The sequence below is a fragment of the Equus przewalskii genome, chromosome 9 (genome assembly GCF_037783145.1).
Source record: "Equus przewalskii isolate Varuska chromosome 9, EquPr2, whole genome shotgun sequence".
NCBI classification, from domain to species: domain Eukaryota; kingdom Metazoa; phylum Chordata; class Mammalia; order Perissodactyla; family Equidae; genus Equus; species Equus przewalskii.
In genome coordinates this window covers 17,711,347-17,738,345 of record NC_091839.1, presented here as the reverse complement: position 1 = coordinate 17,738,345, position 26,999 = coordinate 17,711,347, and the positions used below count along the sequence as shown (strand labels likewise).

The 26,999-nt window shown below is 48.2% G+C and overlaps 1 protein-coding gene across 5 annotated transcripts; it reads right to left on the bottom strand.

Moving 5' to 3' along the window:
* Window positions 1-1,096: 1,096 nt before the first annotated feature.
* LOC103555796 (zinc finger protein 34-like) lies at window positions 1,097-20,071 on the bottom strand. 5 transcript variants are annotated; one of them, XM_070633118.1, is made up of 5 exons: window positions 19,401-19,530; window positions 17,932-18,147; window positions 13,957-14,328; window positions 7,051-12,961; window positions 1,097-6,929 (listed from the first exon to the last, which is right to left on the bottom strand). In XM_070633118.1, the coding sequence occupies exons 1-4, from the start codon at window positions 19,413-19,415 to the stop codon at window positions 12,260-12,262; spliced, it is 1,305 nt and encodes a 434-aa protein (XP_070489219.1). In that variant the 5' UTR covers window positions 19,416-19,530; the 3' UTR covers window positions 1,097-6,929; window positions 7,051-12,259. The 5 variants fall into 5 exon arrangements, with proteins under 5 accessions (XP_070489219.1, XP_070489218.1, XP_070489220.1 ...); XM_070633117.1 differs by lacking the exon at window positions 19,401-19,530 and adding an exon at window positions 20,009-20,071 and having other exon boundaries at window positions 1,097-12,961; XM_070633119.1 differs by lacking the exons at window positions 1,097-6,929; window positions 19,401-19,530 and adding an exon at window positions 19,887-20,053 and having other exon boundaries at window positions 10,316-12,961.
* Window positions 20,072-26,999: the final 6,928 nt, after the last annotated feature.

Here is a 26,999-nt window from a genome sequence, read left to right as displayed (position 1 = left end):
AGCGAACTCACTTCAGGCTCCACATCAGAATGGTTACAGAGTTTCAGTTTGGCAAGATGGAAGAAGTTCTGGAGGTTGATGGGGGGGATGGTTGCACAAAACGTGAATGTACTTAATGCCACTGAACTCTACACTTAAAAATGGCTAAAATGATAAATTCAATGTTGTGTATGTTTTAACACAATTTAAAAATAAATAAGCAATTAAAAAAACTGGAATAACTATAAATTGACAGGGTCGAATGGTAGAATCTACATGTCATGTTCTGCTTAACTTTGTGAGATTCTAAATCAGGAAGGCCTCTCTCAGAGTTAGCTGGATTCTCCTTATTTTCCTCCTACTGTTTTTATGGAGTCCACTTATCCACAATCTGCATATTCTGTGGAGCCATTCAATGAGTATATTATCCTTAGCTTCTTCATACCAGTCTCTATACCAAGGGCAAAAGATTTTCCGCTCATGTTTGCATTTCCTCCCATTCCTCTGTTTTACTCCTTCAAAGGTACTTACATTATTCTAGTCATTATAGTAACAGATACAATGTTAAAGACATAGCATATGAAAAAAACACCACCCTTAATGCTTGTGAATGCCTTGAACGTCCTCGGTGAGGAGTTATAAGCCTTCCTGAATTTACTTGTGAGAATAGGAGACTTCGAATAAAGTGATCACCAGAATTGCTTTCCACGTTAATCAGGAGAATTTGGCTCCCCAGGTCCTGTCAATTATAAACAGACCTGCCTCACCTTCTTCCACCCTGGGTCTCCAAGAACTGTGGCAACGTAGGAAAGGATGAGTTTTAGCTTGGCTTAAAAAGGTTTAGCAGGAATATTACAAATCTCTTCAGATAGCCTTCGGTTAAAGAATTAGATGTGATACTATGTAAATGGAGATAATTGTCTTCCATGGTCAGAATTTTCAGCAATACAGATTAATAATATAAATTCAACATCTTAGCATTCAGTGTATGTATGTGTATATATATAGTCAGTATATAAAAACTGAAGGAGGTGGAGTGAATTTCAATACTTGGTGATGAGTCATTTTTTCAGAGGAAACAAAGGAGACGCAAACATCACATGGTGAATAACTTAGGTTACTTAGGAAATTACCTTTATTTTTTCTATATATTGTTTTCCAACTATAAGAAATTAATTCATATTGTCACAAAAAAGGAAATACATTTATAAAGTTAAAAGCAAGATACAGAAAGTGTTAAAGATATGAAAAGTGTTAACGTATTCCTTCACCAAGGTTATTTTGGTTCATAAAAATAATAAATGCTTATTGTCAACAACACAGAAAAATTCAGCCAAGTGAAAAGATTACCCATGATCACATTATTGAGAGATATCCATATTACACAGTTCCTGTTGAGTATTGCCACTTGTACCCAAAATTCAATGGCTTAAAACAAAAGTTGTTATTAGCTCTCATGGTTCTGTGGGTCAGGAAGGGTTCAGCTGATACCACCCTAGCCGGAAGCTGAAGACGTACCTGGTTCTTGCTTCCCATGTGGTCTCCACTGAAATAGCATGAAGATGGGTGGAGAGGGGGTTATGAGTTTTTTCACACCTTTTTCCTGCATTGAGATGATCATACGGTTGTTACTCATTAGAAAATGCAGACTGAAGCCACAATGAGATACCACTTTACACTCACTAGGATGGCTATAATAAAAAAAGACAGGCAAGAACAAGTGTTGGTGAGGATGTGGAGAATTTGGAACCCTTACACACTGCAGCTGAGAATGTAAAACGGTGCAGCCACTTTGGAAAATAGTCTGGCAGTTCCTCAAAAAGTTGAACACAGAGTGACCATACGGCCCAGCAATTCCACTCCTAAGTGTATACCCAAGAGAAATGAAAATATACGTCCACACAAAAATTTGTACACCAATGTTCATAGCAGCATTGTTCATAACAGTCAAAAAGCGGAAACAACCCAAATGCCCACTAATTGATAAATGGATTAAAAAATGTGGTATATCCATACAATTGAATATTATGGGCCCTAAAAAGGAATGAAGTACTGACACACGCCACGATACGGATGATCTTTGAAAATGTGCTAAGTGGAATAAGCCAGACACGAAAGGCTGCATGTTGTACGATCTAATTTATATGAAATGTCAAGAAAAGGCAAATCCATAGAGACAAAATGTAGATTAGCGGTTGTCTGGGGCTCAGGGGAGTATGGAATAAGGAGTGACTGTCAATGGCTTTGAGGTTTCTTTCTGAGGTTACAGAAATATTCTAAAAATGATTGCACTGATGGCTGCATAACTTTGTGATTATTCCAAAAACCACAGAAGCAGGCAGTTTAAAAGAATGAATTTTATGGTATGCGAGTTCTATCTCAATGAAAGTTAACAGATGATAGAACTGCACAGAAGGAAAGCCCTGGGGATCTGCATGCTCCAGTCTTTCACTGAGCACCGGTGTGTGCATACGTGCGAGGGAACGAGCAAGGTCAGAGCACAAGCCATCGCAAAGTCGTAGACTGAACGGTTCTTAGAACACAGAAAGTGCTGCAAATAGTTCACGTTCCTACTCTCTCCCGTCTCTAAGAACCCTTTTATTTCTTGGAAACATGAACTACGGTAGTTGGCGATGGGGTTCTGCCTCACATCATTACTCAGACATTAAGGCCGTTGCAGGCCCTCCCTCTGGAATGTTGCATGGTGCTGGGGCAGCAGAAGACAGAGGTTAGAGAATTGCGTGTGTTTTCACTATCTCGGACTGAAAAGGCAATAAGTGACATGCTGGTTACGCTCACATTGCATTGGCCAGAATGTGTCACCTATTCCCAACTTCCTCGCCTTGTACAGGGGAGGCAGGGGAGCAAGTGGAATATGTGGTGGATTTTTAAAATTTCTGCCAGAGCAAGATTTAAGGTTGAAAAATTTATACACAAAATCTCTTGCATAACTATACAGCTATTGTGCACTTAAAAATTTCTTGAGGGCAGATCTCATGTTAAGTGTCCTTAACACATACAGAAACACACACACACACACACACACACACACACACACACACACACACACATGCCAGCAAAGGGACCCAGGAAACTTTTGGAGATGACGGATATGTCTATTACATTGATTATGGGGATGGTATCACAGGTGTATGCATACGTCCAAACTCATCACATTGTACACAGTAAATATGTGCAGTTCTTTACATATCAATTGCATCTCAATAAACTTGTTTAAAACCAAGAAAAATACTAGAAATGATACCATTGACAAAAGCATCTAAAATGTAAAGTTTTTGGAATGAATCTCACCAAAGTTGTACAAAACTTCTTTGAATAAAGCTCTATAAAGACAAATTTAAGAAGAGGTAAGTTAATGGACATATAGTAAACATAGCCACTAAAACTTCATGAAAATTTAGAGGTTGTAATACTAGCGAAGGAACTGAGAAATATACGAATGTAATACAAGAAAAATGCAGAAATAAATCTCAAATAGAGAGGTATCATTCCAGATCATTGGGAAAGCAAGAACTGTATAATAAATTATTTTGGCGTTTCTTATAGCAAAAGAATGAAATTGGAGCACTAATTCACCTTATCAACAAGTATTAATTCCAGATATATTAGTATAAAAGGCAACATTTATAAAGCCTTTATAAAATAAAAGAGTAGGATAGAAGAATCTTCACGATGCTGTACAAATATTTGTATAACAAGGCAGAAAAAAACAAACTATAAAAAAATACAGATAATTCACTATGTTAAAATTAAAAACTTTTCTTCAACAGAAAACACCAAAAGGATTGTAAAAAGACAAATTACAATATCAGAGGAAAGGGTTAACAGCATCTATAATTGGATGTGAACATAACTCCTAAAAGTCAATAGCAAAAAGACAGAAAATCTAATAGAGCAGAAGCCAAACACTTGACTAGACACTTTAATTGAGAGAAATGTTGTCAATCGACACATTGTAAGGCCCCAACCTCATTAATAGTCAGGTTAAAAGAAATTAAACTGAAAATGAAATATCATTACCTACAGGTCAATTTGGCAAATACATGCAACCAAGAAATATGGAAACTCATAAAATCATTCCAGCTGTGTCTTCTGCCCTCTTGGGGTCAGCTACATGCCATGGCTGGTCATTCTTATAACCAGAATGGCTGCAGTGGTCTTCACAGAGGGAGGGAACCACAGGAAAATCAACCAGTGCACATCCAAGATAACACACCTTCAGGAGGTGGTGGGTTGGCATATTTCTGAGTCCCTTTGGAATACTGTTAAAGTCAGCGATTTTGAAGTGGACTTTTCATGGGACTCATACAAGAGGCAGCTATACCACTCTACACTACTCAGGAGTGGGCACCCCAGTTGGTTTACTCAAGGGATGGATTTGGCTTCACCAAAGGTGCCGCTCCCGGCATTGTAGACAAGAGCCTGGAGACAATCCCTGATAGGCTTAAGTCAACTGCACTTTCCATGAACCCAGAATTGTGATTAGGGGAATGAGATATCCTTGGAGGTAGGATGGGCAGCCGGTTCTCTTGATATGTACCATAGGATGTATGAGGAGAGGGTGGACATTGGAAATAAAGGATGGGTAGTTTTAAGAAGAGGGAAGGGAGACGAGAGCTGTGTGGACAACCAAAAAAAATCCACAACCAAGTTCCAGGTATCAGGTGTTTTCACCCACCAGAATCAAAGTTTCATAGCAGCAGACACCTTGTCTTATTCATTGCCAGAAGCTTAAGGGGTATAACATAATAGACCCTTGATAAATGTTAGTATATTAAAGAAAAGAATTAATGAATCCTACCGACCACTTCCTAGAAAAAATAAAGCTCAGTCTCAGTTTCTCTTTCTCTCCTTCTTTCTCTCTTTCCATCCTCTTTTATTTGGGTAGTCTCTCTTTCAGGCTGACATTGCATTGTCCAGATCACCTCTCGAAGCTTCAGCCTCCCATGATATAGGGATGACAAGAGTAGTTATTTCATGGCGTTGTTGTAAGGATGAAATGAGACCATGCATAGGAAGCATCGGCAGACACTTGACCGGGGGTGTGTTCAACAAACAACAGCAATGATGATCGTTGAGCTCTGATTCATTTATTTTTCAGCAAACATTGTATCGAGCACCTGCTATGGACCTGGCCCTGCTTTGGGCTTTGGGTGCAAAGATGAATAAGACTCAGTCCCTCAAGGAGAGCATAGTCTGGTAGGTGTGACAAACATATAGGCACCCGATGATAATACCATGATAGTATTTTCTATAACAGAGACATAATGTATGATGGATTAAAGGAGCACAGAGCAGGGACCCCTAAGTTTCCTGGAGAAGGTAATTATGCTGAAGCTAAAGGATGTGAGTGAGTCCAGGAAAGGGGGATGATGAGGGGAATTCTAGATAGAAAACCCAGTAGTTCATTGTTACTAGAGAGAACAACGGCAAACTCATTCCTTATTCTGTAACAAAATCCATCTCCCTGAAATGGCCAACCACTGGTTCTAGATCTCGATCTTTCTTCTCTCTTACTATATAATTCCACTTATATGAACATGCTCAAAAAGAGAAAACTATAGTGATGGGGAACAACACATCAGTGGTTGCTAGGGTTTAGAGGTGTGAGAAGGGTATAACGACAAAGGAACGGCAAAGGAAGATGGAAGTATTCTGAATCCTGATTGTGGCTTTACAAGCCTACGCATGCGTTATACGCCCACAGAACTGCACACCAAAAAAGTCAATTTCACTGTATGTTCATTTAGAAGATAAAAATTTTAAAGAGACTACATGCGTAAAAAAATTTACCCTTATGTTCCCAGGAAATCATCTAAGGCAGTGTAAACGTTGTGTATCTGATTGAGGTGTTGGTTACACAGGTGATTATACTTGTCAAAACTCACTGTACTAGACTTTGAAGATCTGTGTATTTTACTTATATAATTATACCTCAAGAAAAATAAACCAACAACCAAAAACCAACCAACCAAACAACGAACTGATCAACGAAAACAAAAAGTGTGCAGAATGGAAGTCAGAAATCAAGAGTGGTCCAAGCCAAACAAGACCTCATTCCCTTCCTTCTGGAGTCTATACCTCTATTAATGCATCCATTGCTACCCGATTATACTAGAGCAAACTCATCAGCATGGGGAGCACCCATACCAGTGCCCCATAAGTCTCTAATGTTTATCCAATGCCTGTGTGAGAGGCACTATGCAAAGTACTTAATTAAATTGTTTCTCATCTTGACACTGATGGTAAGGCATTCTTGGGAAGATAACAGAAGAGTGGATAGCCAAAGGATTTGGGATGAAGTTAGACCAGAATCCAAATACCAGTTCCCCTACTCACTAAATTTGTGGGCTTGGGCAAACTATTTTTTCTGAGCCCCAGTACAGTAAAATGGGGTAACAAAACCCACCTTGGCAGGGTTAAAGGAGTCTAGGCCAGTAAGCACTAACATTATTCCTATTCAATAGCTTCCAAAACACCGATAAAAAGAGGCTAAGTAACTTGACTAAGGTGTGTGGAAATTAATAAAGGAAAGCTCAACTAAACTGGAGTCAAGAGGACCTGTAGGGGAAGCTCTCCCACCCTATCACACATCATCAGTTACACCAAACAGGAAGAGACAGAAGCTGCATCTTGGACAGGAAGTAAACCCAGTTTACTACTCAAGGAAGATTTCCCTCCCTACCCAGCAACAGCCCAGCCAATGAGAAACCCTACAGCTCAGCCAAGGAGAAATACTGTAGCTCAGCCAATGAGAAACACCACATTTCAGCCAATGAGAAATGCTGCAGTTCAGCCAATGAGAAACACTGCAGCTCAGCCAATGAGAAACACCACAGCTCAGCCAATGAGAAATGCTGCAGCTCAGCCAATGAGAAACACTGCAGCTCAGCCAATGAGAAACACCACAGCTCAGCCAATGAGAAATGCTGCAGCCCAGCCAATGAGAAACACTGCAGCTCAGCCAATGAGAAATGCCACAGCCCAGCCAATGAGAAACACCACAGCTCAGCCAATGAGAAATGCCGCAGCTCAGCCAATGAGAAACACCACAGTTCAGCCAATGAGAAGCCATTGCCGCACTGAACTGTTACTTTCCCCCAATGGACTTTCCTTTAGAACATCCCCTCCTTGCTCCTCTTTTTCTCTATAAAAGCAGCTCCCTTTCTTTGTTGGATTTGCTTATGGTTTGCCATAGCATGCATGTCCTGAATTGCAATTCTTTTGGCTATTCCCAAATAAATTCGTTTTGAGGCTTTTCAAGTTAACAGGTGACAGCTGTATAAAGTAGAGCTTGGGTTAACTAAGTCAAGCTGATTGTAAAGTTCAGTCTTATTCACCAAATAAGATTGATTCAATCAGTCTATCATTCTCTTCTCTCCCTTTCCTCTGTCCCTGAATGCAAGAGCGCACTGAGGCCATCCCCATGACCTCTGTCATCACTCTGGTCCTCAGTGTCCTAGGTCTCCCTAGGGTGGTTGGTTTCCAGGTCTTTGAGGACCCTCTGGAGGCTCAAAGGATTGGCACTTAGCATGACATCATGGGGCTAGTGCCTGAAGATCTGAATTCATTTCTGGCTCAACCATCCACATTTCAAAACACTTTAGGTGGTTCCAACCTTGACAAGCCGCAGTTAGCTCATCTGCAAAATGGGTGCTGTTTTCCCAGAACTGAATATCAAGTCCCAGAGTTGAGAACCAAAAAACATTAACCTCACAGTTTAAGGTTGTAGAATCACCAGCAACTGGGGCTGGCTTCCCGGTCCTTGTGTGTCCTGACAAACTGCACAAGTTCAGCACAATCTGTGCCACGTGATTTCCACCTCCTGATTTGAGGAGAGCTGACTGGAAGAAGGAGGTTGCCTTTTGGAGACAGAAATTCAGGAAGATGAGCTTTCCCTTCCCTTACTTCCTCATGGGGAGGAAGAGAGAGACTTGGGGTGCCTGCAAGGGAAACGAGTTGACCATCTTCTCGGCCATTGAACTCAATGACCTACCCTTGTGCTCCCAGGACAGCACACAACACGCAACTCTTATATTTTAACTGGACACATGACCCTACCTAGAATAAAGACCACACATCTAAGACCCTCCTTCATCTAGCTGAGACCGTGTGACAAGGTTCTCGCCAATAGGATGTGAGTGCCAGTGACATGTGAGACTCCAGATTGTGCCCTTAAAGAGAAAGTGTGATCTTTCCACTTTCTCTCCTCCCTCTTTCCACTGGCTGGAATTTAAGCCTGGCAGACAGGATGGCAGTCATCGTCATGCAGATGCAAAAAACGCCTTCAAAGATGGCAGAACAACAAAACAGAAGAAGCTTGGATCCTTATGTGCCCTGTACAGAATGTTTAGTGAGAGAAAAATGTATTCCTATTATGTTTGAGCTACTCTGTTTTGGGGTTTCCTAACTAATATACAAGGGGAAACAAAACCTTGATGGTGAACTGCCAGGTGGATAGGGGACCAGTCCTACCCCCACCCAGCTCCTAACTCCCAAGAGGTATCGAGAATAGCACCTGCATTAGTATTCCAGGGCTGCCATAACAAGGTACCACAAACTGGGTAGCTTTGAACAATAGAAGTCTACTGTCTTACAGTTCTGGAGGCTAGAAGTCTGAAATCAACGTGCTGGCAGGGCCATGCTCCCTCTGAAACCTGCAGGAAAAGGATCCTTCCTTGCCTCTCCCAGGTTCTGGTAGCCCCAGATGTTCCATGACTTGTGGACACATCATGCCAATTGCCCATGGTCACGTGGCATTCTCTCTGTGTCTCTCCACATCGTCTCCCCTCTGTATGTGTCTACCCCTGCCTCCAAATTTCCCCTTTTTTAAGTCCTATTGGATTAGGGCCCACCCTAATGACTTTATTTTACTTTAATTACCTCTGTAAAAACCACATTCTGAGGTACTAGCGGTTAGGACTTCAATGTATGTTTTTTGGGGGGACTCAATTCAACCCATAACATGGCCACAGAAGGTACATAAGACTTCTGGGCTGGTCTTTCTAAAGATTGGTGCAGCTAACGGAGCAAAGAGTCAGTGCATAAAAGGCATGTGGTGCGATAGCACCCGCTGGAGATGAGCAGAAAGAAGTTGTGCTGATGTTGAATAACAAGTAACTGGGACGTACTTCCGGGCCCTGCTTTAAGGGCTCTCACATATGAACTCATTTATTCCTCCGCACGACCTGCTGAGGGAGGCACCGTCATTACCCCATTTGATAGAAGAGGAAAATGAGGCGCAGAATGGCTAAGCAACTCGGCCAACGTCACAAGCTATAAGTGGCAGAACTGGGATTTGAACCTGGGTGGTCTTCCTTGAGCGTCTATGTCTTTAACCAGTTCCAAGGGGACCGTCAACGCCTGTTGGAGATGGTGTGGCTGTCGTGGCCAATAACGGTCCTCATCCAGTTCACAGATGAGCTCGAACAGTAGGTTCAGCCAGCCAAAGAGAGGATGTTATTAACTATGTCTTAGGCAGTCAGTGTAGGTGACGTATGCCTTTTCTCAGTCCGGTCCTTACTTCAGGCCAGAGTCAACTCTGTCCAGGAGATGGCATGAAGTATGTGAGAGCTCACAAGACCCACTCTGCCCCTCAGGTCACTGGAGCCACAGGTCCAGAGGCCGAGTTTTAAAATGAGCAGAGCAATCCCCACTTTTTTTCCTCAATTAGTCGCAACTCGATATTTTTTAAATTTTTACAGACTGAGGCAAAGTCCAAGTTGTAAAAGCACTGATTGTATCCAGAGAGGGGTGTGCACTCCTAATTCATAGGCACTTTCAGCAGCTGGAGAGGGGGTGGGAGGGGGCACCTGGACCTTGCACTAGCATTCACGTAATTTATGACTCCTGAACTCTACAATGGAGTTTGGGACTTTCGATGTATATGAAACTTCTGTTAACGTACTGTCAGCTGTTTGACACAAGCCAAAGCTCTCCTGCGCACTCTGGAGTCCCCTGCACCGTGGAGAACGAAAGGGCTCAGGGCACTGAGAATGGCCCAGGTGGACTTTTCAATCCTGCGTGACGTGCAATTCTTGTAACAATCAAAACAGTGTTGAACGATGGCAAGGCTTGCGCTCTGGAATGAGAAGAGGACTGCAGGGTCACACTGCAAATGCCGCTTTTAAAGCTCTTCATAGACTCTGCATCTTTTTCTTTGATGATAACGGATTAAATTTAAATTTTACATTCATCATGGCTAGGTAGAGCTGGGGAGGGAGGCAAATTTTTAAGGGCATTTTGACATTTAAAGAGACTTGCCATTTATTTGTATAACCTGCTAGAGCTCCCAAAAGTGTTTTAAGACCTGGTATTCTTAATGGAATGTGATTTTATTGTATTTTTAATAGCAATTTTGGATGTAGGTTGATAGTAATGAATGTTTTGATACATTTAAATTTGATGATTAATAAAATAACAAATAGGATTGAGCCCTTAAGAGAACAAGATAACCAGGATAACCAAAAGAGACTGAAAAGTTATAGAGTTGGATTGAGATTTTTGTAAACATTAGACTTGGACTCAGCAGGTAAAGCAGAGTTGATAACGGTTATATAAGATACAAAACTGGTTTGTGTTTACACTCCAATGAGTTAAGACGTTGTCCCAAACTGGCTACAAGGATAATTCTTACCTTACAGGAAGTGGGGCGGGGGGAAGAGAGACAATGACAACAAGCTTAAGTGAAAGCATCTCATAGGCTGTCAAGTATTTGATAAATGTTAGCTGAGGCCAGACCAAGAGGTGCGAGAGGGAGAGCTGAAGGTGTGCTGGAAATGTCCCAAATCACCAAGAGGGATCACAGAACCAGTGATGTCAACATACTTCCTTACGCCAAACTATGCGTAAGGGTGACCCCCTTGAGAGCAGACCAATGGAGAGCTGAGAATGGGGTGTGGGCAGATGGGAGGCAATACTGAGATTCTGAAAGATCCCAGAGGCCACCCAGGGGATGCTTCAGCACCAGCAACATGGTACCTGGAATATTACTGGCTTTAAAAACTATGTCCACATTGCTGATCTCGGGGGCGGAATGGGACGACTCCGATATTCTGGATACCACCTTGGTCACCATTCCATAAGCCATCTCATCACGCTTCCGACCATCCATAAGGCAAGGTCCAGGAGAATGTCTCCATCCAAAGTCAGGTTCACGGAGCTGCTGTTGGGGTGGAAGGGAACATTGTGGAGGGTCTGGAAAGGCCTCAAACCATCATACATTGATCTGAAAGATGAGGCCCAAGAAGCAGCCAATCAGAGATGGAACCCATGCAGGTCAAGCCATCGTCCTTAGCAAAACGACTCTGCCTAAAATGCCATACACCACAAAGGAGAAGATCTCGGCACCAACAGTTTCATGGTCCTGTGCCTGCATGGACATAACCCAGAGTGTCCTCTTTGAAGAGTTACCCACTCATCTGTGAATTTCTTAAAACGCGATGAACGCCACCAGGAAGGCCTCGGCACCAGAGGTCTACGTGCACGTGGTGGAGTCCCAGGAGTGCTAACATTTGAGAAAGTTCCTACAGCTCCCACCTGCATTTGTGGCTACCCAGATGTTCTTTATGCCACAAACTGCCAATGGAAAGTCCTTGCCGAAGGACGACTTTATTATTGATGGTTTTGGTAAAGACCCTCTGCAAAGTCCTTCTCAAGAGTATTTTGTGGCTCACATGGGCATGTGTGGCAGTTCTTCAAATGTCACAAACCACCACTGGGGACCCCTCACCATCGGTGTCTTCACGCCTTAGAGCTGCCCTATCCAAGATGGTGGCAGCTAACCATTTACATTTTAAGTTAATCAAAATTAAGTACATTTCAAAATTCATTTACGTTTTGGTGAAATCTGAATAAGGTCTGTACCTGAGTTAACAGAATCGTACTGACATCAATTTCCTGGGTTTTTGACAATGTCTTACGTTCTCTAAGATATTATCATTGGGGGAGAAGCTGAGGGAAATGTACATGGGAAGGCTCCGTTCTATTTTTGCAACTTCCTCTGGGTCTTAAACTATTTCAAAGTAAAAAGTTACCCCCCAAAAATCACTTCTGCAGTGATATTAGCCATATTTCAAATGATCAAAGGGCCACACGTGCCTGGTGGCTAAGATATCGGACAGCGCAAATAGAGAATGTTTCTATCCGTGCAGAGTCCCGCATACCCTAAATGGGGCCTCAGTTGGACATGGTTATCCCACATTGCAGCTGCGGGGACACTGAGCCCTCCCTGGCCCCGCCACGGCCTGGCACGCAGCCCTCAGCCATCCCGATGCGCCCTCTGATGCTGTAGCAGGCTGCTAGGGTGCGCAAAGCCCTTGCTGCAGACGCTGCATTTATAGGGCGTGTCTCCCGTGTGCACCTTCTCGTGGATGGCATGGTAAGCCAGGTCCTTGAAGAGCTTGGGGCAGAAACGGCAGGCATAAGGGCGCACAGGGCTGTGCACACGGCGGTGCTGCAGGAGCAGCGACGGCCTGGAGAAGGCCTTGCCACAGGCGTTGCAAGCGTAGGGCCGCTCGCCCGTGTGCGTGCGCTGGTGAACGGCCAAGTAGGACGATTGCTTGAAAGCCTTGCCACAGGTGGCGCACCGGTAGGGCCGCTCGCCCGAATGCACGCGGCGGTGAGAGGCCAGCGCGTTGGACTGCTTGAAGGCCTTGGCACACAGCGGGCAGACGAAGGGCCGGTCGCCCGTGTGCACGCGCTCGTGCACCCGCAGGCTGTGCCCGTACGTGAAGCGCTTGCCGCACACCCGGCACGCGTGGGGCTTGTCCTCGCAGCGTCGCCGCCGGTGCAGAAGCAGGGCAGGCCCCGCTGCAAAGGCCTTGCCGCAGTCGGGACAGGCGAAGGGCCGCGAAGGGGCGTGCCGCGGCTCATGGCGGTGCAGCTCGTAGGGGGTCTTGAAGCGCTTCGGGCAAGACGGGCAGGGAAAGGGGCGCTGGCCCGTGTGGATGCGCCGGTGCTCCTGGGGGCAGGGACAGCACAGAGAGTGAGGAGCGGGCGCTCACCTCTGCAGGACACCCCTCTCCAGCTAAACTCACCCCTGATACTTGCGAGTTCTCTGGGAAGGAGATCAAACGGAGATGCACATGCAATACGTGGAAACATTTTTAAAATGACAAATCCGACTATGAAATATGTTTTTCCTCCTACTTTGACCAAGATACCTTCACAATGACCTAGAACACCAGGTCCACATTTGTAATGTTTGGAATCCTCAGAGCTGCACTTGGTGGAACCAGGGGAACTGGCTCAGCTTCCAGGATACCCCACGCGCAGACGGACAGCCCAGCCCACATGTCCCCAGCCTCCCTGCCGTCCTTCCAGCCTGGAGTGCACACGCCGGCAGGGCAAAGTGCACCTTTGGGAGGCTGGATCCGGAGAGCGCCCTGGAAGCAGCCTTGGGGCTCCTTAGGCAGAGAATTCCAGCATCTCTTGCCCCCTTGGCCACACAAGGGGGGGGCACCACGAGAAGGTCAGCGCAGCACCGGGTAACAGGAGGGATCAGGGTAGGGCTGTGAGAGCGGGGCTCCTCCAGGCTAACACGAGGCCTCTCCTTTCTTCCATCATGGCTCTCAGCACACCCGCGCCCACCCCACCCACTGGAACATCCCTTTCCTGCACCTTCTCTTCCCAATCAGACCCCATCTCCTTACCCACCTCAAAAACCCGTCCCCATTTTCTATCATGTCATGACCATCGCTGCCACCTCCTTCACTGGCAAGTCTACTTTCTCTAGGCCTCTTGGCTTTCATCTTTCCTGGGCCTCTTCCACCTTCTAGCCCACCTCCACATCCACTTAACCCCTCCCAACTCCACGGCCCGGGCACTCCCCCATTCGCTTCTGGCCCAGCCCAGCTCTCCCTATTGCCGGAAAGTTCCACCCCTCCCTCCAGACCCCGCCCCCCCTCCAGCCCACCGCCCTGCCCCGCCCCCAGTCCCCAGCCCCCAGGCCCCCACCTGCAGGTTGCTGGCGCGCTTGAAGCGCTTGCCGCAGGCCTCGCAGCGGTGCGGCCGCTCGTCGCTGTGCACCAGCCGGTGGCTCTTGCAGTCCGAGTGGCGCTTGAAGGCGGCCGCGCACAGGCCGCAGCGGAAGGGCCGGGCCGCCGTGTGCACCACCTCGTGGCTCAGCAGCTCCCACGCGCGCTTGAAGGCCTTCCCGCAGGCCGCGCAGCCGAACGGCCTGGGCCGCGCCCCCCTCTCCGGGCTCTCGGCGCCGCCGCGGAGGGAGCCTGGCGCCCCGTCGGGCACGAGGCGCGCGGTCGAGTACGCCCCGCGCTCGTCGATGAGCCGCAGCAGGGCCGGGGCCGCCGCCTCGTCTCCCCCGGGCGCCTGGGAGAGGAGGAGAGAGGGCTCAGGACCCGGGTCAGCCCGGATGCCACCGCTGCCCAGCGGCGGGTCCCTGGGCTTGAGGCCGCAACCGCCTCTGTCAAACGAGCAGATAACCGGACCCCCTCCTGGAGCAGAGATGCGACCTAAACGGGTTCATTCCGAAATCCTGCTCCTCCACCCGACGCCGCTCTTCCACCCCGCCACCACTGCTCCTCCGCCCCACCCCCCACTGCTCCTCCGCCCCGCCGCTGCTCCTCCACCCCACCGCCGCTCCTCCACCCCGCCCTGCTCCTCCACCCCATCGCTGTTCCTCCACACCGCCCCTGCTCCTCCACCCTGCCCCTGCTCCTGCTGACGTCTTCATGTCAGCAAAAGGCAGCTTCTTTCCTGCAAGGCGCTCAGGGTAAAAGCGGGACACCTTTCTCAGGCACCTTCATGGAATCCCTCAGCAAACCTGTTGGCTTTATCTTGCAAATACATCCAGAGTCCGACCTCTTGACCTCTTCTCACCTTCCCACCACCGTCCTCTAAGCCAAAATCATCCCCCCCCCCCCCCCCATCCCCGGTTACTGCAGTGGTCTCCTCTCTGGACTCCCTGCCTCGGCCCTCGACCTCCCCAGTGTGTTCCCCAGAGGGCGCCTGTTAACACCTCAGTCACGTTAGGCAAGGCCCTCCTCAGCTCGGAGCCCTCCCCGCGCCCCCCTCTAGCTCAGAGAACAGCCCAAGTCCTCACCACGACCCGCGAGCCCCGGCATGACCTGCCCGCCTTCCCTCTTTGACTTCATCTCTCACCCTTTCTCCTGGCTCACTAGGGTCTGGCCACACTGGCCTCCTCCAGGTTCCTCCACGGAACCCTCCTCCCGGAGATGGCCGCCGGGATTCCTCCCTCACCCTTGTCAGGTCTTTGCTGGAATGTCACTTCTTACTGAGGCTTTTCCTTACCACCCTATTTAAAATGGAAATTCATGCTACCCCTCCGACTCTGCCTACCTCCTTCCTGACTTTAATTTCCTCCATAGCACTTATCTTTGGATGTGAGCCTGGAGCTGCCTGTGTCCATCTTTCGCACTATTTGGGAGGAGTCACCCTGTCAATGAAGCTGTCACAGAGGAAAATAGCACCAAGAGAAGGGAGAGACAGCTTCCTGATGGGCACCTAGATCTAGCCACACCTGAAGCATCTGCTCCTACACTTTTTGGTTAAGTGAGGCAATAACTTACCTTTTGTTACTTAAGCAGTTTGATTTGGATTTTCTGCCACGTGGTAGGCTGAATAATGGCCTCCAAACATTTCCAGGTCCTCAATCCCTGGAACTTATGAATGTTACCTTAAATGGTCACAGGGACTTTGCAGATGTGATTAAATGAAGGACCGTGAGATGGGGAGATCATCCTGGACTATCTAGGTGGCCCTAAATGTAATCGAAAATATCCTCATAAGAGGGAAGCAGAGGGAAATTTGATGCAGAAGAAGAAAGCAATGTGAGCACTGAATCAAGATGCTAGGCTCCTGCTGGCTTTGAAGACAGAGGAAGGGGCCCGGAGCAAGGAATGTAAGGAATGCAGCTCTAGAAGCTGGAAAAGTCAAGGAAGTGGTTTCTCCCCTACAGCCAAGCACAGAGGGAGCACAGCCCTGCTGATGCCTTGATGTGGGCCCAGTGAAGTTGATTTTGAAATTCTTTTTTATTTTACTTTATTTTTTTGAGGAAGATTAGCTAACTGCTGCCAATCCGCCTCTTTTTGCCGATGAAGACTGGCCCTGAGCTAACATCCGTGCCCATCTTCCTCTACTTTATATGTGGGATGCCTGCCACAGCATGGCGTGCCAAGCGCTGCCATGTCCGCACCCGGGATCCGAACTGGCGAAACCCAGGCCGCTGAGAAGCGGGAAGGTGCGAACTTAACCGCTGCGCCACCGGGCCAGCCCCAATTTTGAACTTCTGATCTCCAGACTGTAGGTGAGTAAATGTGTGTGGTTTTAGCTCACTGAGTTTGTGATAATTTATTACAGCAGCCATGGCAAACTAACATATGCCATTTGCAGCCAACACTCCAAACACAGAGGGGCACAGCTAATAAAAACAGTTTGCTTGGCATCTATTTAGCACTTTCTGTATACTTGGTACCATATTGAGGGCTTACAATAACCCAGTCATCTGCAGGGAAACTGAAGCTCAGAGAGGGTGAGTCACTAGCCCAAGGCCACAGAGCTTGGAAGTGGAAGAGTCAGGATTTGAATCTGGAAAGTTGGGTTCGAAAGCCAGCCCTCACAAATCAGTACTCACCCACCTACCCAGTATATTCGCAGACCTCTTAGTGACAATGTTAGAGATAATGTTGTCAGCTAATACTTATTGGACACTTAGAGGATGTAGGCACTGCTCTGAGCAATTCATGTGATCAACTCACTGAACTCACTCTCTGAGGTGGGGACTTTTGTTATCCCCATCTGACAGATGAGAAAAGCGAGGCACAGAGATTAAGAAATATCTGGACAAGATCACACAGCTAGTAAGAGGCAAAGGTGGGATTGGAGCCCATGATATCCTGCCCCTGGTTAATGATGAACCCTTGTTTGATAGTTGGGGACCTGAGAGCCCAGAGAGGCACGGGAACAATTTGAACATCACTTAGCAGTGACTGACTTCTCCTGGGCTGGGCCCCAGCCAGAATGCCTGGACTGCTGTTGACGTGCTGTGTGACCTCAGGGAAGTCAAGATGCCTCTCTGGACATCAATTTCCTCACTTGAGAAATGAGGGGGATGGGCTGGACCACAGTGTGGTCCTCAGGATGCCTGCATCAGAATCGCAGGGGAAGGCTGGTGAAACATATTTACACATGAATGTTGCTCACAACAGATTCCTGAATCAGGAGCTGCGGCCCAGCACAAGAGAAGCAAGTAAGATATGAAGTGTGGCAGATGAGTTGTCATTAGAACTCGTTTGAATGCAATGGTTCTCATGAACACATCTTGTGCACAATAACTTAAAATCAGCTGATATCCAACAGTTTTCTTTAAACAAATTTGCAGACCGAAAGTTTTCACTGAAACCAGCTTCTCTTGGGGTTTAGATGAACATGAGCTGGTAAATAACTTTTTCACTTACACTAGCACAAATACATGAGTTTTTAGGAAGACCGGCTGGAAGGCAACAGTTTCATTAAAACTTGAGAAGTGAAGCAGAGAAAGGAAACAGGAAATGCCAGGGCTGGGGCAGGGATGCCCCTTGAAGGGGGCGACTTGGGTGGGCTCACTGAGAAGATGACACGGGAAGCAGAGACCTGGGAGGTGTAAGGGGAGGAGGTGGCGAGGGAATCCTCATTTTCTCAAATGCCTCTCAAGAGGGACAAGCAGCATGATCGCGCATCTATGGCTGCCTCCTGTTTCAGGCCCGAGAATAATAAACACGTTTATTGTGCAACTGCTCTGAACCAGCGCCGTCTCTAGGGATTCCCCGCAACGGGAAAGGTGGCATTTCACAGACGCAGAAACTGAGGCTCAGAGCAGAGTGTCCATGGGCCGAGTCGCAAAGCCAGGAAGTGGCAGAGCTTGGAACTAAACCGACAGGCGCCCACTCCCGGGGTGGGACTTGGGGTGCTCACCTCTTCTTCCGGGACCTCGGGCTCCTCAGAGTGTGTCCTCAGTTGAGATGGATCCAACCCCTGACAGTCTGGGGGGTCTCCAGGACCCACAGCTCCATCTCCCACCTTCATGGCGTGGGGTCTGCCCCTGACTTGGCCCTGGGGCTCTGGATGCTGAGGTGACAGTGAGGCGGGGCTGTTGTTGGTCAGCTCCGGGCTGCGAGGAGGCAGAGGGGACTGAGGGAGAGAGAAGGGGAGCCTCAGGCAAGAGTCTCAGTCTTTCTCCATGCTGCTGGTGTTGGGAGCGCGGTCTCCTCCCAGGTCTCATTTGCCCTGGGGCCCAGCCAGGCCATCTCTTGCCAAGACCCTCCTTGGGGAGATCACAGATATTCCCATGGCCTCAACCACCAACTATATACTTCTCTTCATCCTCGCCGCCTTGAACCCAGCTCGTGTGTGTCCTCGTCCAGCCTCCTGCCTGGGCTCCTTGCCTCTGGTCTCCCCTCTCTGATCCATTCCCCATGTGGCCCTAGAGGGGTCTTTCTGTCCTCCAGTGCTGCCCCTGCCCCACTCACATTCCTCCCATGGCTCCCTAGCACCCCCAGGAGAAAAATGAGCTCCTCAGTCTGGCGTTCAAGGCCCTTCACAATATGGCGTCTTAAACTGAACCCTTGACTTCCTCACTTGACCTCCCTCTCCCCAGCTAGCTCGACCCCCCCCCCCCCCACACACACACACAGGACCAAGGACCAAACACAGCGGACAGCAGCAGGACCTCCCTCCTGAGCCCCACGGATGACCTGCTGGTCTCTCAAACTCATGACATCTATGTTGACCTCAGAGTCTTCCTCCAAACCCACTCCTCCTCCGGGGGTCCCCATCTGTGCATAGCCCGGTTGTCCACCGCGTCACTGGGCCAGATGCCCCGGGGAGGTCTCGTCCCACCTTCTCCTCCCCTCCCCCACCTGTCAGTCCCCAAGCCCCATCCCTCCTGTGTTTTCTCTCTCCTTGTATCCTCCCCTCTGTCCCCATGGCCCGTGTCCCAGCTCAGGGCTCCTCCTCTCCCCCTGGATCATCACTCCAGCCTCCTCTCTGGCCTCCCCGCCTCCAGTCTCCCCACTCCAGTCGAACCCCGACATGGCCCCAGACGGATCTTTCTTCACCCAGAGTTGATCTTGCTCCTCTCCTGCTCACAGCCCTCCCATGGCTCCCCAGCACCCTGGGACCGCATCAGGCCCCTCAACCTGGCAGTCCAGGCCCTTTTGGTATGTCCCCTGCATACTCTCCAGCATCACTCTGGATGTATTTGCCTGTGGACCTTACACGCCAAAGGCAGCCCCTCCTTCTGCAAGTGGGTCCTTAACTCTTCCGCCAAGGGACACTTGTGCCTGTTGTTCCCCCACATCTGATGTGCCCTCTCAGAGCCTCTGTCAGAATCCAAATCCTCCTTCAAGGCATAATTCAAACCCGTTACCCATGCACACACTCACCCGGACCCTCCCCATTCATGCACGAAGAGGCCACCGCCAAGCACTGCCGGAATCTCCCCCTACAAACAATGGTGTCTCCCAACCAATTTCATCCCCCTCACTCGGACACACGATGAACTCGCCCACCGCAACCTCCCACCTCCCCACCCAATGAACGCGCCTTTCCAGAGGCCCCGCCTTCTTTTCCTTGCAAACGTCTTCCAAGCCCCGCCCCAGCCTTCAAACAAGGGGCTCCTGAAGGCCTCTCCTCTTCCAACTGTTTGGACCCCTTTACCGCCGCCCCCTCCACCTACGTTTTCCCCCGATCTCCACGACAATGGTCCCGCCCGCCGCATGGTCCCTTCTGCACCCAGGCCCACTCCTGTCATCCCTCTGCTGCGAACTTGGTACGTCCTGGAGTGGCAGAAGAGAAGGGGAGTCGGGCGAGACCATTACCGGGGGCGGGGGTGAAGCATGAACGGAATCCCTGTTCAGCTAGAAACTGACCGGGCCGCCGGCTGGCCTGTGCCTTTTAGATTCGACCAGTGTCTTCCTACACTTCGCAGCCTCCCTATCGCTACCCCCGCCCCACTTAGTGCTGTGCTCTGCATCTTCCACTCCAGCTAGACCTTCGGTTCTCGGGCGTCTCCATCCATCCTAAGATCCGGGGCCGCAGCGCATCCTGCGCCCCGGAATGCGCATGCGTAGCGGATTTCTGGACCAGCGGTCGGTATTTATTAGGGGGTTGACTTGGCGGGGTCTCCCCATTCGCCGTCGCCGAATTTCCCCTCAAATGTCAACCCACAGCTTCAGTCTCAAAAGAAAAGGAGAGGACTGATATATAATACTGATTACTGATAACGCTTGGCATGTACCAGACAGCATAAGCACGTTATCTTCAATTCTCAAAGCAGCCATTTTCCACATGAAGAAACTGAGGCGCAGAGAGAATGAGCCTCAATAAGCGCATGACTGAGCCGTACTGGGAGCCGGCTAGTTCTCTGTGACTCCATCCAGGCATTCTTTCTGCTAAAATGAGAGCCACTCGAAGTGGAGGGGTGGAGATTGGGGAGAACGACTCTCCTCTACTGTGTGTGTCCTTAGGCAAATCGCTGAACCTCTCTGATTTAATTTCCCCAGCCGGAAAACGGGCACAATGCCCACCTCCTGGGGAGCATGGGTGATCCCATAGGTAAAACCTGTGGCACGGTGTAGTTCAGAGCTAATTAAATGTCAGCATGGGGGCAGGCATGGGGCTTTGATGAGTGAAGGCGGCCAGGTGGGGAGCTGTGAAGAGGGCTCTGGACCGTCTACACCGGGAAGAGTTACTGCTACCCATCTCCTGCCACGTGCCCGCTATTGTCACAGTCTGCGGTGGCCTGCCTCAGCAGAGTGGATTTCAAACCACTTTTTGGAACCCCAGGGTTCTTCCCAGGTGCAGTGAGGCCAAGTTGGGGAACTGGGTGAAGCAAGGAGGCAGGATCCTGTGTACCCCAACTCCTGCTTTAACATCAGTAATAATTTTGATGATGACAGGGTGTCTTCTAAACACGTTCCATGTGTTACCTCAGTTAAGCCTCAAACAAACTTATGAAATGGATATCGTTATTATTCCCATTTTACAGATGAGGAAACTGAGGCACTGGGGAATTAATAATCCTGCAAATAGCCAATTCCATGGAACGTCCCAAGTCCTCCTCTGCCACCCCCTCATTTGTTTTCTAATGTCCTCCATACCCCCTTGTGCCCCAATCCTTCCTTTATCACCCAAATTCCTGGTATCAATTCCTATGCCCCCCCAGTAACACCCCAATCTCCCCTGTAATATCACTACTCTCGAATTCTGAATAGCCTCGATTCGCTTAGTCAACATAATTTATTGTTTCTTCTGGGCCAGGCACAATTTCAGGCCCTGGAATGTTCCATGGTGAGGGGGAGGCCTCCCCCTAGTGGGGAAGATGGACAATGAAAAGGTAAATGATAAATGAACAAGAGTTTAGATCCTGGAAAGTTTTCTGAAAGAAATAATACAGGGGGATGGGATAGTTGCTGGTGGTGGGAAGGGGATGCTGGCGTCTTTCAATAAGGCTCTCACGGGAATCCTCTCCCGGGAGGTGACATTTAAGCCTGAAGTGCAAAGAGCCGGATGGGGATTCCAGGCAGAGGGAAGAGCAGGGGTCAAAGTTAGATGGAGTTGGTCCTGTTTGGGGAACAGGCTAGAGCCGGCTGTAGATGAGGCAGGAGGGCAAGTGATAAGAGAGAAGGCCGGAGAGTTAGGAACCAGGAAACCGCACATTCACTGTAACATCCTATTTCTTGCCACACATCGGTGCCGGCAGATAGAACTTTCTGCAGTGATGGAAATGGCCTAGGACTTCAGTGTACAATACAGTGGGGCCACCGAGTATGTGAAATGTGGTGTAACCAAGGAACCGAGTTTTTAATTGCATTTCATTTTAATTTAATTTAGCCACACGTGGCTACCTGCTACTGTACTAGAAAACACAGCTACACAACTTCCCGTTATACCTCAAAACACCAAACTCTTCCTATAACTCCCCTACTCTCCCCAAACATCCCAGTGCTCCCAACAAGCCTCCACTCGCCCTTATAGGAATCCTCTAACAACGGCACAAGCTAAACAGCCCAATTATCTTTCCTTTGACACCCTACCTCCTTCTAGTTGCTCTCACAAGGTCCCACTTCCCCCTACCGACACTTCCCAAACGGAAGTTGTGTGTTACACTGCAGACGGAGGCCAGACTGCCTGGTTCCAAATCCTGGTCCTGCCCCTTCCAATGTGTGACTTGGGTCAAGTTATTTAACCTCTCTCTGCCTCAGTTTCCTCAACTGTAAAATGGGGGGATAATAGTAATGCTACCGCATAGGATTGCCGAGATGCTTCAATATGGTGCTCATTTAAAGCAGAGAGGGTGCAAGTAGCTTCATTACATTGTTCTACTATTGTGTAGGGTTGAAATTTCCCATCATAAAGAGCTTTTGAAAACAAAAGCATTTAGCATAGCCCCGGGCATACAGTAAGTGGCGATCTTAATGTTGGCTTCAACACTCCGCCTTTTCCTGAGTATCCCCAGCTCCTCTTCCTACAAGCCAATTACTCTGTAACGCTCCACGTCCCCTATAAGAACCCGTTCTTCCTAAACATCCCAATTCCCTAAAATTAGGGTTGCCAGATGAAAATATAGACTGCCCAGTTAAATTTGAATTTCAGATAAACGACAAACAACTAAAATAGCATGTGTTGTGAAATTTGAATTTAATTGGCATTGCCTTCCCCCCAAATCTGGCAACCCTATCCATAAGACTAACTTCGCTCTGAGGAGTCCCCAGCGCTTCCCAGAGGCTGGTACTTCATTAGTCTTCTAAAATAGTGCCAGAATTAATTTACGTAATACCCCAATTCCAGCTTCTTCTTATAACCGAGTTCTTTCCAACTGCCCGTTTCTTCCATGCGACAACACGCTCCTTTTCCTATAATACTCTAACTGCCCCATAAACCCTAAACCCCTCTATAATCTCACACGTCCTGCTCACCACTGTATTCTCCAAATCTAGCCGTGCCTGGCACATACGAGGAGCTGTGCAGATAATCTGATTGATAAATGAATTTAACGTCCTAATGTCCCCTACTGCATTTCCACTTCCCCTGAAACATCCCAGGTACTTATCAGCATACCGATTTCTCCAATGACCTCCCCAAATCCCCTTATTATATATGAATCCACCAAGACACTCCCACTCGCTCAAAACACCTAATTCCCCTAGTATCACTTCAACTCCTCTTTTTTCTAACCGCTTCCTCCATCACACTCCCCATTCTTCCACCAAGCATCCCAGGCTGTTACTCTCATTCCTCCCACGACATCCCTAAACTCCTTCCGCTCCAGGGTTACCATGGCAACGCCTACCTTTGGCTTCCTCCACCCCTCCCGCAGCAATCCCCTCCGCGTGCAGAACCCGGCCCGTCACCATGGAAACCAGAGCGGTCCCCTCCATCCCCCCTCACGCCGAAATGTCGGTCCAGGGACCCAGATCCCTCGCACCGCGAGAGTGGGGAGAGACGAGGGGGCACCCGCACAAAGCTCAGCGAACTAAGCTCCCTCCTCTGTCCTCTGCCTCCAGCGACTAAGAGCCCCACAGCCAGCACATGCTCAGATGGAGGGCCGGACTGCAGATTCTACTGCGCAGGTGCCCACTCTTAGCAGGCCCGCGCTGGCGGCGCTCAGCCTGCTGGGAGTTGTAGTTTTCTGGCTGCTACAGCGGAAGACACAAGTGGCCGCCAGTAGGTGATCTGGATGAGAACAAAGTGACTGACGCTGGGAATCTTTAGGCAGGCTCTATTGTCACTATAGCAACAATGAGGCATGATGAAGCACTAGCCTTACTAGCCAGTCTGCCATTTTTATTCTTTCATCTTTTTTAGTGCTTACTTTGCGGCAGGCACGGTTCTAGGCAGATACAATGGGAAACAAAATAGAGCTTATATTTTGGTGGGAGGAGATTGACTGTTGATAACAACAACGAACACAAATCACTAGAGAAAACGGTATTAATAGGTACTTCATAATGTCAACCTAAAAATAAAAGTCAGTTATTTACCAGCAAAATGAGTTTATTTGGGAATAGCAGAGAAATTGCAATTAGGGACAAGCAAGCTATAGCAAAAGCCATAGGCAAGTCCAACAAGCAAAGGAGAGGAAGTTATTTTATAGAGAAAGAGGAGGAAGTTGGGAGGGGTTATTTTGAACAAAAATCCATTGGTAAAAAACAAGACTTTAGGGTGGTGACATTTTCTAATTGGCTTTGTTGCTGGGGTAGTGGATTTCTCCTTGGAATGCAATGTACATCTCTTCCTGTTGAGGTCTGTAAGTGACAATCCTTCCTGTAATTTGTTTAGTGGTAGTGCATGAGGGCGCCCCCTTCTGGCCTCCTGTCTCCATTTTTATTTTTTGTTATTTTTTATTTTTTGTGAGGAAGATTGGCCCCGAGCTAACATCTGTTGCCAATCTTCCTCATTTTGCTTGAGGAAGATTGTCCTGAGCTAACATCTGTGCCAATCTTCCTCTATTTTTTGTGGGATGCTGCCACGGCATGGTTTGATGAGTAGTTCGTAGGTCCCCGCGTGGCATCTGAACCTGGTCCAGCAAAGTGGTGTGCAAGAACTTAATCACTACGCCACTGGGCCGGACCCCCATCTCCATGTTTAAATGAGGTTTGCCTTTATTAATTTTCACAAGATGCTTTGGTGGAAGTGGAAATGCAGACGATGTGAGAACATTGATAGACGCGCTAATTCAGCTACCCTCGCAGAACCCTGTGAAACAGGCACTATTATTATTCCCCAACTGTAACAGAGAGAGATTAAGCAACAGAAGGGCACACAGCAAGTACGTACTGGACCTGGGATCCGAACTGAAACAATCTGGCTTCATACTCTGTAAGCTTAACCACAGTGCTAAACTGGTGAAGAGCTATGTGGCATAATTTCAGGTAACGATAAGTGTTGTGAAGAACAAAGCAGAGAAAGGGGATGGAGTGACTCTTTAAACAGACTGCTCAGGGATGGCGTTTAGGAGGAGGTTACATGTGAGCAGAGGCCTCAAGGGATTATGGTGGACATGTGGGGCATGTAGAGGTTCATAGATCAATCACTGACCTTTGGGTTTTCTCTCGTCTTCCCGAAGGGCAAAATACCATTACACAGGCTGTTTCCTCTGCCAAGAATGCTCTTTCCCATTTTCTCTTCCTGGCAAACACATCGTTCAAGATCCACTTGTCTGAAAAATCTGCTCTGTCCTGTTTTGCTGACCATAAATCTCTTCGTCCTCTGGACTCACATGGATGCATTTGTCACAATAAAGCTGCCAGGGGTGGTTTTATTTTTATACATCCAGTCAAGCCATACCCCTGCCTTAAATTTTTGAATGACTTTCCATTGCTCTCAGGATAAAGATTCACCTCCTTTTGTAAGTATAAGGCCCTGCTGATGTCACTACCCACATCTGTCTCTCTGACATCCTGACCCACCTCCACTGGCCCTTCTTTAATTTATATTATGGCCCGAGTTCTTTCCCTTCCCAGAACCCACATCCAAGAATCTAATGATAAGAGTCAAGTGGAGAGGTTTGGGACATTGGTCTGTGCTGGACCACTGCGGGTTTGCCTGCTCAGGATTCCTCCTGCCTCCTTTCTTTAACGGCCCTCCCTCCCCGCTCTCTGTGACGCTGTACATCCTGTCTGCCCAGGCGGCCTGCTACAGGAATGGGCACAGGTCCAGGTTTTGATCAGAGATTCTCCAAGTTTCATCTTTGAACCAGAAGCTTCAACATCACTTGGGAACTTACTAGACATGCAAATCCTCAGACCTGCTCAATCAGAAACTCGGGGGATGGGGCACCCCAATCTGTGTTTTAACAAGATCTCTGGGCAATCAGTTTCCCGAGGCCCACTCAAGTTTGAGCACATAAACAGTAAACGACACATAAACAATAAATGCTTATTGTCACATACCTTTGAAGTGTTAAGGTTGTGACACAGCATTACCATAACCATAGATAATCTAATCAACTTCTTCCTTGAGATTTGATATATGGATGCTGCTGGAGAGGTCTCTTTGGATGAAGATTTGAGGATATAGGATTGGGGCTTGAAGAGGCTCTCTTGGCCTTCTTTTGAAGGAGGCCATGATGCAAACAGCACAACCACAAGGTAGAGACCTGACATTATTTGAGCCTCTGGATTCAGCTGTACTTGAGGCCTTTAACTGCCTCGTGACTTAAATCGCTGAGTGACCTTTTATGTTAAGCTCCTTCGTTGCTACTCAAAGCATGTCTGCGATCCAGCAGCAAGCTCGTCGTTGGAGGACTTCCTAGAATTCTAGGCCCCCACCACAGGTCTCCTGATCCAACTGTTTTAATAAGGTGCTTGGGTGATTTTTGTTCACATTAAAGTTTGAAATCTGCTGGGCTACATTGATCTGGATTTCTGTCACCTGCAATAGACTTCGGTCCCCCTCCCCCCTTGTGATAACAGAGACCCCAACTCAAACTGCCTTAAGTCATTATAATCTCTTCTGTCTGCCTTAGGAAGCCCCACAGCAGGGCACACTCCACTAGATTAAGCCAGGATGTAGATTTTCTTCATCTCTTAGGCCTGTCGTCGTCAGTGCTGGCTTCATTCTCACGCTCTGTTAAGATGCTTGCAAGCAGGTCTAGGCCTGGCCATCTCATTCTGGGGCTGCTTCTTAAGCTTGAGAGCACCTTTATCGGAAGCCCCCTGCCCTGAGCAGACCCACTGGCCAGGAGCAGGTCACAAACCCTTTCTTCAACCAATCACTGGCATGGTGGCCGAGACCGGCATGGACTGACCATCTGAGGGTGGAATCCATGGATAGCGGCAAGTTGCCCCCATGGCATCCTGGTCCAGGTGAGGGAGAATGAGGCCCGAGCTGCCATGGAGATGGATTCATCTTTGACCCCTTCATTGCATCCAGCCTCAGCAGGCCTTGCTCAGAGAAAGAAGGAAGGAATGCTGGAGCATCTCAACTTCCCTCTGGGTCTGGGCATCCCACCCTCTCCCAGAAGCCAAGAACTCAGCATG

Excerpts from the sequence above, each read along its gene's own strand:
- LOC103555796 (XM_070633115.1), bottom strand. The coding sequence starts at position 19,768 with ATGACAGGAGTGGGCCTGGGTGCAGAAGGGACCATGCGGCGGGCGGGA. Across the intron at positions 18,148-19,693 it reads CGTGGAGATCGGGGGAAAAC|TCCCCTCTGCCTCCTCGCAG; the intron begins GTAGGTGGAGGG and ends TCTCTCCCTCAG. Across the intron at positions 14,329-17,931 it reads CCGAGGTCCCGGAAGAAGAG|GCGCCCGGGGGAGACGAGGC; the intron begins GTGAGCACCCCA and ends CTCCTCTCCCAG.